The sequence below is a fragment of the Sinocyclocheilus grahami genome, unplaced genomic scaffold (genome assembly GCF_001515645.1).
Source record: "Sinocyclocheilus grahami isolate Dianchi unplaced genomic scaffold, SAMN03320097.WGS_v1.1 scaffold866.1, whole genome shotgun sequence".
Classification (NCBI taxonomy): Eukaryota; Metazoa; Chordata; class Actinopteri; order Cypriniformes; family Cyprinidae; genus Sinocyclocheilus; species Sinocyclocheilus grahami.
This window is the reverse complement of record NW_015506045.1, coordinates 604,235-616,613: the sequence shown is the minus strand read 5'-3', so window position 1 is coordinate 616,613 and position 12,379 is coordinate 604,235. Positions and strand designations below refer to the sequence as shown.

The window sequence follows — 12,379 nt, the reverse complement described above, 5'->3', positions numbered from 1 at the left end:
TTTTTTTTTTGAAAGTCTGAGGGTTTTTTGAAAGTCATTGGGGTTCAATGTTATTAATGCCCAATGCCAAACACAAAAGACCGATTTAATAGATAAAAGAAACTCATATATGTTTGGAACAACTTAAGGATGGGTAAATGATGACAGATTTTTCATTTTTTGGTGATCTATCCCTTTAAGGACCTTGTATACTTGGTTGAAAACACCAACATCATTTCAAACAGTGTTTTGGAAAGATAAAAGCTACAAATAAACCTGAACAAACAGCCGCCAGGACAATCACTAGCCGTTCTTGGCTTCCCATTCAATTCATATCTAAATAAAACCGACTTGTGTGACTATGCAGATTACTGCAATTAAGAGGTAGATTGATATGCAGGTGCCAATCTATAATACACATTCCACTTTCACTATTGTGCATGAGTCATGTGGAAATGATTATATTAATATGACTCATTGCCAAAAAAAAAATTTGCTTTTTAAAAAAAATTTTATTATAATAATTACTTATAGTATTTATATATTTACAGGCATCTACAGAATTTGAGGAGCTTATAGCCAATCTGAAGATCTCAAAGGATCCTGTGCCTGCCCAGAATCAACCACCTACAGAGCCCAAGGACCAATCAGGAGAGCCTCTTTCCCCACAGTCCTTTGCCATGGTGTGTAATCCATGGTTCTCATATCTGCAGCACAACAGAGTGAAAAAGTATGGTTATTTAAATGTCTTTGAATGTTTCAAGTCATTTTTATTTTTTATTTTTTTGTTCGAGCAGAAGGGCACTCTGGTATTGAAAGAAATGTTGAAGATTGACAGCTCTGGACCAAGTTCCTCTGCCCCTGATTTCACTGGTGGCCATGATTCAGCAAACCCCAATGCCCAACAGCAGAGCAGGAGACGCTCCAGCAAAAAACTAGGTACTGCATTGTGTCCAATCAGATCCAGAATCAGGCTTGTAAGATTTCAGGCTGTAGAACTTTACTTTGTTAGATAGATGATTAATTCTCAAACCTGAGATATATGCGCAGTGAATAATAATAAGTGAATGTTCTCTGTCTCTCAGCTGCTCGGATAAATACTCCTCAGACTGATGCGCCAGCAGCGGCTCCTCCTCCTCCTCCTCCTCTGGCTGGCCAGCCACCCCTCCTCCCCAGCATGGCCACTGAACTCGGGCGGGTATGCATGGGGCTTGGGATGGGACCTCCAGAGTTCGCCTTCCTCCGCAACAGACAGGTTGGTCCATCTCTCAAACTCCACCTATATCGGTGTAGCCTGAGAAAGAAAAGAACCGTATCCATATGTCCATATAAATATAGATATGCAAAAAAGCCAATCATAATTTGGTTAGGGCTGGCCAGCCACCCCTCCTCCCCAGCATGGCCACTGAACTCGGGCGGGTATGCATGGGGCTTGGGATGGGACCTCCAGAGTTCGCCTTCCTCCGCAACAGACAGGTTGGTCCATCTCTCAAACTCCACCTATATCTGTGTAGCCTGAGAAAGAAAAGAACCGTATCCATATGGCCATATAAATATAGATATGCAAAAAAGCCAATCATAATTTGGTTAGATCTTTACAAGAGCTCTAAGCAGAAAGTTGGAGGAAGAACTTAATACCCAAAACGCTCAATACCCAAGCCATCATGATGAATGAATATTGAAAGTTCATATACAGATTTCAAGCTCACATTGGTATGTAGTTCAGTGAATAAGACCTAATGTTTTCCGCCGCCTCTTTCCATCTCATTTGCTCTTTTTCTTGTTCTGTAGAGTCTCGCAGTGTGTCAGGTGAAGTTGTCTAATGGCCTGCTGATTCACGGTCCTCAGTGTCAATCTGAAACTGAAGCTAAAGAGAAAGCTGCTCTCTTTGCCCTTCAACGATTGGTAACTCTCAGTGCAGAAATGGATCAATTTGTTTCAACTAAAAAAAAATTCAGTTTGATGAATTCAGTATATGGTAGTACATGACTTTTCTTGTGATATAATGAATTATGTGTCTTAATGGAATATAGTACACTCTACAATAATTCTTAGTAAGTCCTTGTTGACTGCCGAATGAAATCATGTTGTCTTCTGCAGAACTCGTTGGGTTCTTTCCCACTGCCTCCTCCCATATTCCCTGGAGTCCAGCAGATGAGGCCACTTGCGCCTCATCCCTCCATGTTTGGTCAGCCAGCAGGTCTGAGTCATATTGTCTATTTTCTGTTAAATCCTGTTGTTCTAATGCAGATGTTCTTTACTTTTACACTTGATCTGATGTTTTGTTTACACAGGTGGTCTTCTGATGCCGCCACATGGCTACAGACCTCTTCACTGGGGGATGCGGTTTCCACACCAGGGCCAGCCGTTCTATGGAGGAACTTTCCCTGGAGCACGGGCCCCTGTGCCATCAGCGGCCAGCGGATCCCACAACCAGTTTGTTCCCCTACAGGTGAGAACTTCTTGATGATATATACATATAAATCCTGAACATTTGAAACCGTTTCAGTACTCATTTCCCATAGTATTGATACAATGGTACTAACTGCACATTTCCGATATCAAGTTGATACACACAGTAGTGTGTATTTTTATTAATTATGAATATAGTCCATTGCGCTGCGTGTTTTAGAACGAAGCGTGGCACTGTGGTCATTTACACGTGCAGCTCATGATCCAGTGTTTTCAGCATCTCAAAGCGGGTTAGATAAATAGATTTTGAGCCACAAATAAATATAAAAAGATGTTTTAAAATATTGAACAAATTTGCAAAATCATGTGGTGCAAACGACATGCAAAGAAAAAACATGAATATCAGGTAATTATATGGCCCTCATGAATGGTCATCAAGGTCAAAATGTATTTTTAAAATGTTAGGTAGTTTGATCGGTTTATGACCAGTCAAGGTTAGTTCAGGTTGTAAAAATTAATGTGGTGGAACTCCCCAGAAACATGTATGATATTTATAAATGCATTATATTTATAAAAAGTTCCATTTTGCCTTAAACTATACTTTAAAACTTTTTAGAAAATAATGAATATGTACACACATGTATTCAAGTTGTTATTAAAGAATGTTGTATTTTTTTGTATTTAGTTTGTTTACACTACAATATTTCACTGTAGCTATAACATGCCTTTGTGTCTTTAGGTGACCAAGAAGCGAGTTTCAGGCAGAACCAAGAACCAAGAGGCAAAGCAAATGTCAGGAAGCTCTGCCTATGCTGGTCAGACCTCAGGCGGTGGACCGGCTGCTGCTTCTGCCCCAGTCCCCGCATCAGCCCCCAAGACCCCCCCACCCATTAGCACCCATGAGCCTGCAGATAAGCCCACCACACCCAAGACGCCCAGGCAGAACACCAATCCTCATACGCCCGGCTCAGCCTCCAAGAGGAAACACCGGAAACTGGCGGTCAACTTCGAGGCTGCTAAAGTGACAGACTGAAATCATTTTCTCACACTATTCATCTCTCTCGAAGGAGAACACCGGCATTTCATAGTAAGAAACAAGATGCAGTTGTCCGTCTTCATGATTCGATCATTTGGTGAGACAATGTATTTGTCACTGGCATCGAATTAGTTTTGTATTCGTTTTAGTTGCCATGTTTTGAGTGAAGGTAGTGCTGGAAAACATTTTTATTGATAACTGCACCAAAATGATCATAGAATCATGAAATGGGTTTTACATTTACCTCAGTGTTTTCCTTTCTTTCTTTTTTTTGACCCAAATCGGACCTTTAAGCTTTTATCATGTTCACTGGTTATTTTGTGATGCTGGATTTTAATATTCAAAGTGCAATAATTCGTTTTGTAGACCGGACGTTATGCACAAGGAAGTGATGCGATGTGGCACAAGCTGCTGCAATACAACATCTGTACTCGCATTTCATTTTTTCTTTATTGCACAGTGTTGCAGTCCAGCACTGAAGGATAGAGATACTATTATTGCACAGTGTTACTCGGAAAGCAGTAAAGCTGTCAGACTGAACACTTGGATCTAGTTTCAGAGGTTCAAATTAAGACCACTTCTATGCTCAAAGATTTTTTGGAAGCATTCTATGGAATATTCCATAGACCTAAAGCAGGTGTTAAAACCCAGCTCATTATGTTCACCAAGCCAGGAAGCACACTGATTTAAGCAAATGTAATCTCTGTGGATTTATTGTGTGTGTGTGTGTGTGTATACAAGACTAAACATGGTCGGGCAGGGGATGCAAACTTTAAAAAAAAAACGATAATAAGATGCCTTTCTAATAAGATGTTGCTCGAATTGTGAACATTTCAAATTGTTTTTATTTTTGTATTAGCCTACCTTTATTTACAGGGAAGATGTTTAAGTTCTGTGGTTTTAAAATGAATTTTGTGTATTTAGATCTATGGATTTTATATGCACCATTTTACAAATGGATAAATAACAGTTGTTAATATTTCTATGCCGGCACCCTTTTTGTTTTCATCTTCTCTGCGTGTTTGTATCCTACCAGATCTCTTTAGTCCAAGTTTTAAAAGATCGCAAGCAAACCCTTTTATTTTTAATGACATTTGAGTTGTTTATTTAATGACTTAAAACCAGAATGACAAAAAAAAAATGAGTGCACATCCTAACAGGACGGTGTGCTGTAAATAGACATTTTGTTACCATAATAAACATTTTGCTATCATAATGCCTCTGATCTTGTGATCATTATTAGGGTTTCTCAGTGGTGTTTTGATTATGCTTACATGATTTTGAACTCCCTTTTTAAACGTTTTATTTCCTTAAAAAATCCAACACGAGCAAAAATAAGTGGCCTCTAATGGCCTGGCTTATAAAGCTGTTCGGTTAGGACCTCAGTTTCAAGGCCAACCCAGAAAATCTGTTGACAAGTTGCTATAAGAAAGGCAATGATTGTCTGAGCAGCTGCAGCTTCTAAATTCATGTTTGAAGCATGATTGTTACTCACGTTTCAACATGTAAAAGTCTTATCTGGTAATGTTAATCCTAGACTTTAATTTGCTCATAAATCAAAACACAAACCTTCTAAAATTCCCGAGGAAGCACATGGCTCATAAATGCTATTAAATAGTTAAATTAAGATCAAAGTAATATACAAATGTATACACAAAAATGCCAGTGTAAATAAGAACCATTCAAAAAAAGTTCATGAAATGTATCTCACGTTTACTTAAAATATATATATACATATATTCCATTCCTGTTGGAACAAATGGGTACGCAAAATATCTGTTGTAGTTTCGCCACTATAGAAGTTCGCCCAACTATGAAGATTACCTCTTGTGAGAAGAACCCTGGAATGTGAAAAGGGTCCATTTCCGAACAGCTCCATTAACGTATTTCCGGTATTTAGCAGCGAGTGCGCATGACGTCAGCAGGCTTCTGAAATGGTGCTCTGTCTCTTTAAGAACTCTCCACACCTATCGACTGACGTGTGACGTACTGATTTGTACTATTGTACTTAATCGACCGCCTGCTGTATTTTGTGTTCTTTACAGAGCTTAACACGTCCACTTCTTGTTTTCGGTAACTTTTATCACTCACTGGTGAAAGTAAACGACTGTTTTTGGGCTTAAATCGCAACGTAACGCAACTGTAGATAACGTTAGTTCGTTTGCCGGTTTAAAATAGGGCGCGAGATCACATGCGCGAGTTGGGGACAGTTTGGTGACACATATGCTTTCGATTAGAACTTGTCCGTTCAGAACAATGATGTGAACTCATTAAACCGGCTTTCTTAACGGATTCAAAAATCTGCCAGTGGTCTGGCGTTCAAGTTTATGGAGGAATGAAACTCAAAAGTCTACGGAGCAAAGTTGAAAACGGGATCATTTGACTCAAGTTTGGATCCTCCCTGACATGCTCACAGCCATGGTGACTAAAGTATCTTTGCGGCTTTCTGAATGAACTCCTTGTGCAATGGGGACTCCGAGAAACGGCTTCAGCAAACGAGAGACTTTCATTCTCTCTGTTGATGTGGGAACAACCTCCATCAGGTGCCATGTGTACGATAAGAGCGCCAGAATCAGGGGGTCCTGCTCCACAAAGGTAAATGACAGCAGGTCTGGTTGTTGCAAGATTGTGCCAGTGCCTTCCAGTGTGTGAAATCTGATAGCAGGTTCCTTGTTACAGGTGTCCCTGCTTTATCCTCAGCCTGGATATGTAGAGATTGACCCTGAGGATCTGTGGAAAGGGTTTGTGACTGTAGTCAAAGGAGCAGTTCAAGGTCAGGCATCTTTATTTTGGCTATATTATCTCACAAGCATACATCGCCCCCAAAACCTTTTTGGACACTTAAGTTACTTAAAAAAAATTATAAATGTCATTGCATCATATTTCAGAACATTAAATCTAGTGGCATGCTTGCAAACAAATTGTTAAAACAAATGCTGCACATTAAATAGCAAACTGCAATCAATATTTGTGTTTTGTGGGGATAAACTGTATTATAGTTAAATGTATTAAATCAGAGTATTTTCACTGGTGTTGCAAGATTAATCAAGCCCAGCACTTTTAGTGTCTTCTGTATGTGCATTTTTAACAGGTTTATTATATAAAATAGCATTAATAATGCATGTTTAATACTTAATTAAAATAATTACTTTTGTTTGTTTTTTGAGTAAACAGTGAGTGAAACTAATGAACAGCTTTTTTGTAATTACGTCATCCTGGAGCAGCTTAGACATTATTAAATTTAGTGTTATGGAACATATGTTAATGTGTAATATGACACTGTGTACAAGTCCAAACGTTCAGCATACTGGACATGAAAATCCACTCAAAAATTGTTATATGAAAATGAAAATATAATAGCATTTTTAATAAAAACTCAGTGTTGAGCATTACATTCACATGTTGCCTTTTATGAATGTAGTTTTATGTTTACCAATAAATAAAAACACAAGGCACTTTGGAAAGAGAATCTAAAACAAATGAATCCAGCATATTGGATGTTTGATTTGAGAAGGTGTTAATGTACTTTTCAGGGCTACTGAAAATCATTTTGATGTGCAATCTGATATATAAGTGGTTCTCAGTAAAGGGTCTGAGGCCCACTAGAGGTGCTTAGCAAACATCTAGAAGGATGAAATTATTTAAAATTCGTTATATAAACAATCTTAATTGAAATGCTAAAAACGCTACACAAAAGGATGTTGAACTCATTAAACTCACATCATCTTTTAAGACTTCATAGTTCTATTTACTGCAACAGAGGTACATATCAGTTTAGATAGAAAGGCCTTTAAATTTTGCCTTGGAAATAAATCCTCTGTGATAAATGTAGGTCCATAAGCTTACAATAATGACAAGACTCCTCTCCTCTTCTATCTCTTTGGTTTAGACTCAGGCTTACAGATGTGCCAAATGGAAAGTCTTGGCATCTCAACCCAGAGGGCAACGTTCATAACATGGGACAGGTTCGTATACATTAAATCCCGTGATTGTTTTGCAGAAAACTTCGTGAACTGACTGAGGTGGCATATAATCTTTTGTTATCATCTCCAGAAATACGGGAAAACCGTTTCATAATTTCATCACCTGGCAGGACCTGAGGGCAGCCGAGTTGGCGAGATCGTGGAACAGGTCCTGCGCTATGAAGGTGAGGCGGCTGTGCATGTCATCTTGGAATATATTTGTTCATTTCAGACTTTCCTTGTGATTAACACTGTTGTATTAGGGAGTGTATTATGCCTAGACATGATCCAAACAGAAATACTAGAGAATGTTAGAATCTCATTGGACAATCACTGGAACAGATCAGTCAGCATAATCCAAATGACCACGTACTGGCTTGACATTTCACAATTCATACATATGCATTATTACTGTTCAAAAGTTTTAAAGTGCCCCTATTATGGGTTATGAAAGGTTCATATTTTGGTTTTGGGAGTCCCCAACAACAGGTTGACATGCATGCAAGGTCTAAAAATACTTTTGTTGTCTTATAATATGCATTTATTTTTACCTTACTTGTTCAATGACTCCCAAACGATTCATTTTTCCAAACCCCTCCTTTGCGTGACGCTAATCTGCGGTGATTGGTCCCATTGGTCTCATTTTAATTGCATCATGCCTGTAATGCCTGATAAAGCAGTGTTTGTGAGCAGCAGTGCTGCTTTGTGTACAGCGTTACCAGGGAAACCGCTATTTTACGCTCCAAAAGCAGCACCTAGTGGCAAAAAATGAATTAGCATTTTCATTCAGACCAACAGGAAAAGACAAACAAGTGGGCGGGCAATATGCTAATGTTTCATGTTGACGTCAACATGAAATGGTCAATGACTCCCAAACGATTCATTTTTCCAAACCCCTCCTTTGCGTGACGCTAATCTGCGGTGATTGGTCCCATTGGTCTCATTTTAATTGCATCATGCCTGTAATGCCTGATAAAGCAGTGTTTGTGAGCAGCAGTGCTGCTTTGTGTACAGCGTTACCAGGGAAACCGCTATTTTACGCTCCAAAAGCAGCACCTAGTGGCAAAAAATGAATTAGCATTTTCATTCAGACCAACAGGAAAAGACAAACAAGTGGGCGGGCAATATGCTAATGTTTCATGTTGACGTCAACATGAAATGGCTTGGGATTCGTTTGAAAAACTACGCGTTTCAATGATTCCGAGTCGACTCTTTCTTTTGAGAGACACTAACTTTATACACGGTGCACTTTCAGATTTAAAACTTTGCAGGATGTTTTCATTCACGTAGAGCTGTGTTACACACTGCATGAAAGGTAATTTTCAAAAATCCATAATAGGGGTACTTTAATAATACAAAAGATTTCCGTTTCAAATAAATGCTGTTCTTTTGAAATTTCTATTCATTAAGAATCCTGAAAAAATGTCATTGTTTCAACACGAAATATTAAGCATTTAAAAAATGTGTGATATTAAGGAATGTTTCTTGAGAACCCACACAACCTATTAGAATGATTTCTGAAGTAACGTAAAAATGTTTTAAAATCATTTTTTTTAAAAATTGTAATAATTTTTTAACAGTATTACTGTTTTTTTTTTTAAATTAATTTATTATTTTTTTATATCAAATAAATTCTGCCATGAGCATAAGAGACTTTTCAAAAACTTACAAACTCCTTAGTGAACTTTTTAACAGTAGTGTAATTTTATTACCACAAATAAAATTGTTTTACTAACCCATACAATATTTAAAACCACAAAAAAACAAGTAAATAAAACAAACTATGGATTTGTTGACAAGCTATTGGGATTATTACTTTTTAGGAGTGTGTACAGTTGCTGATAATCTCCAAATGGCTAAATAATTGCATATATTATTTAATAACAGTTAATAAATATCAGTTTACAGCAGTTTATTACTGCAAACAAAGTGTGTATTGTTTGGACAGTGACAGATCGTAGTGTTTGTCTTTCATTGTGTACGTCAATAAATTAGTGTTTCATTCATTCCAAGTCCTTTAAGCTAAATGAGCAAATACAGCAGTGAAACAAGTACCCCTCTGACTACTCGAACATGGATTGCCAATATATTTGTGTAAGGTGCTGACAGTTAATGTGGATGGGAATTTTTGGCCTGTGAGGATCTTTGTTACACATGCTAAAAGTGCTCATGTTTGAGTCAGCAGAATTCCCTCCTTAGTGGCAGGTTTTGAGTTTCATGTGTGAAACTCAGTGTGGTCATGTAATGGTCCAACAGCATTCACATTAATTAGTTTTGTCCTATCACTGCCGAGACAAAGCCATGTCAGTTTGTACAAGACATTTTTGAATGTGTGAGAGCTTACAACCCATGTAATTGCAGAGCAAACATCCCTGTGTATGTAGTCGCAGATACAACTGGTTATTCTTGAACAAATTTCAACAGGAAAATGTTTTCAGTATCTTATCACTGAGGGCAGAGGTCAAGCTTGAAGGTGGTGGTCTACTGTTTTTTTTTCTTTCTTTAACTTACTCTTAGGGCATATTCTTGTCAAGTCTGTAATTAAAGGAATAGTTCAACCAAAAATTTAAAATTTGCTGAAAATTCACTCAGCCTCAGATTTAGATACGTTTTTTTGTTTGTTTTCTTTTGTTCATCATAATCGATGTGGAAAAATGTAGCATTACATAATTTGCTCACCAGTGAATCATCTGCAGTGAATGGGTGCCGTCAGAATGAGAGTTCAAACTGCACGTTTGTAAGAAACAAATGCATCATTTAGACGTGTTTTAAATTAAAACAGTTGCTTCCAATTAAAATATGAGTCCTCTATCAATAATATAGCTTTTTCCAGTGAAAACATCGTCTTGTCTGAATCAGGAGAGAAATATGCACAGTTTAACCACCAAATACAAGCAAATGTATGGAAGCATATATGTAGCGAAATTCAATTTAAAATGCAATATGCAAAGTGGCAATGCAATATACAAAATGGTAATGTATTTCTGTATTTAAATTTACATTTTCCCTTACCCATACGTGCAAAGTTTGTTGCAAAAATAAAATAACAATTTAATTATATAATTTTAATTATATAATAGTCTTAATATGTAAACTGAATACAAATTTTAACGCTTTATAAGTTGCAAAATGAAAATATATAACACAAATTGATTTGATATGTATAACATGTCCAAGCAGAAATGGTAGCAAAATGATAATTTAAATGCTATTTGTCCTAAATGCATTTAAACTGACAGTTAGAACTTTTCGGATTGCATTTTCATCATGTGGGATATTTGTAGCAAAATTCAGTGCGGCTTTGAAAATGCATTCCGAGCTGAACACGCCCACCCTCCGTCAATCATTGCTTCAAGGCAGGGATTGGTGGAAACGTATTACGTTTGGATCGTTCAAAACATGGCGGCTCGAGATCTGATAAGATCGTCGAATTCACTGACTGATCGAACGTCAAACCGAACGTCTTGAGCTTTGAGCGTCTTGCACTGCGGGTGTCAGCGTCTTGAAATTAGCTGGTTTTTAAACATTTAAGGAGCCAAGCTGCTGTGTAAAGACTATAAATGGACATTACAAACATTACAATTCATCTCTTCAATATGTTCCTGGATACTTCATCTGCCAGTGAATCTTATGGTCAGCTTGGAATGCATTTTCAAAGCCGCACTGAATTTTGCTACAAATATCCCACGGCGTCATGATGAAAATGCAATCCGAAGTGTTCTAACTGTCAGTTTAAATGCATTTAGGACAAATAGCATTTAAATGATCATTTTGCTACCATTTCTGCTTGGACATGTTATACATATCAAATCAATTTGTGTTATATATTTTCATTTTGCAACTTATAAAGCGTTAAAATTTGTATTCAGTTTACATATTAAGACTACTGTTGGAAATGGCAAATGTAAATTATATAATTTCATTTTCATTTTCCTTTTGCAACAAATTTTGCACGTGTGGGTAATGGAAAATGTAAATTTAAATACAGAAATACATTGCTATTTTGAATATTGCGTTGTCATTTTGAATATTGCATTGCCATATTGCATATTGCATTTGAATTTTGCTACCTATATGCTTCCATACAAATGCAGTCCAAACACTTCTAAACTAATATGGTGAGCAAGTGATTTAATGCTAAGCTTATTCAAATCTGCTCATCTACATCTTGGATGGTCCAAGAGTAAATGCATTTCGGCAAGTTTTAAAAAAAATTTTAAAAAAATTTTATTGCTTAACTTTTTTTTGCATGTATGTTTTATGGCAGACGGTACACGGAGTGATGAAGATGCTGCACTTCCTCACCAGACAGAAGCGGTTCCTTGCAGCCAGCCTGGTAGTTTTTACCACCCAGCATGTGTCACTGCGTCTTGTCTGGGCCTTGAACAATATCCCTCAGGTAAACCAGGAGTAGTTAAAATATGGCATTCAGCATTTGTCTTTTCTAGGACTAGTATATTTATTCTAACCTTCTCTCTCTTCAGTTGCGGCAGGCAGTCGAAGACGGCTCCTGTTATTTTGGGACCATAGACACCTGGCTGCTGTACAAACTGACTAAAGGTGGATATTTCATTATGAAATAGAAATGTTGTCCTGTTGTATAGAAGTCATTTGAACAGTGAAAATCAGATAGCTGAGTGCACAGTATTCTGGCTGGATTCCTTTGAGAGGTAGCTGAAATTAAACCTGTTCGATCTGTAAGAGGCTCTTCAGAGTGATCTGCTCAATGAAAGCGTGCCACAGATCTGATATCTTACATCACTGACTGACACTATTCTCAGAAAGCCCACAACCCTTGACAAAGGGTGTTAAGAGTAGTTAATCATAAGCAGTCACATGTTGGTTAGTCTTGCAAATTATAATCCAATCAGTAATTATGAATTTATGGCTGTAATGGAGATACTTTATAGCATGAATGAATGAATACTTGTATTTTATTTTTAAATATATACAGTACGTGTGTGTGTGTGTGTATATACACACACACACA

General features: G+C 37.4%; 2 protein-coding genes across 2 annotated transcripts in view; both read left to right on the top strand.

Annotated features, from left to right (window-relative positions):
• The window catches only part of LOC107563287 (5'-3' exoribonuclease 1-like), a 23,065-nt gene extending 18,422 nt beyond the window's left edge, over positions 1 to 4,643 (top strand). The window contains exons 33-40 of the mRNA XM_016248106.1: positions 347 to 363; positions 514 to 662; positions 777 to 918; positions 1,065 to 1,234; positions 1,771 to 1,884; positions 2,080 to 2,179; positions 2,274 to 2,431; positions 3,131 to 4,643. Coding sequence (XP_016103592.1) covers positions 347 to 363; positions 514 to 662; positions 777 to 918; positions 1,065 to 1,234; positions 1,771 to 1,884; positions 2,080 to 2,179; positions 2,274 to 2,431; positions 3,131 to 3,424 — 1,144 coding nt within the window. The 3' untranslated portion in view covers positions 3,425 to 4,643. The remainder of the gene's footprint in view (positions 1 to 346; positions 364 to 513; positions 663 to 776; positions 919 to 1,064; positions 1,235 to 1,770; positions 1,885 to 2,079; positions 2,180 to 2,273; positions 2,432 to 3,130) is intronic.
• Positions 4,644 to 5,390: 747 nt separating this feature from the next.
• LOC107563302 (putative glycerol kinase 5) lies at positions 5,391 to 11,987 on the top strand. The gene is made up of 6 exons (XM_016248141.1): positions 5,391 to 6,022; positions 6,107 to 6,200; positions 7,317 to 7,392; positions 7,481 to 7,574; positions 11,657 to 11,788; positions 11,874 to 11,987. Exons 1-6 carry the CDS (start codon positions 5,894 to 5,896, stop codon positions 11,970 to 11,972), a joined length of 624 nt encoding a protein of 207 aa, XP_016103627.1. The 5' UTR covers positions 5,391 to 5,893; the 3' UTR covers positions 11,973 to 11,987.
• The last annotated feature ends 392 nt before the right edge of the window (positions 11,988 to 12,379 follow it).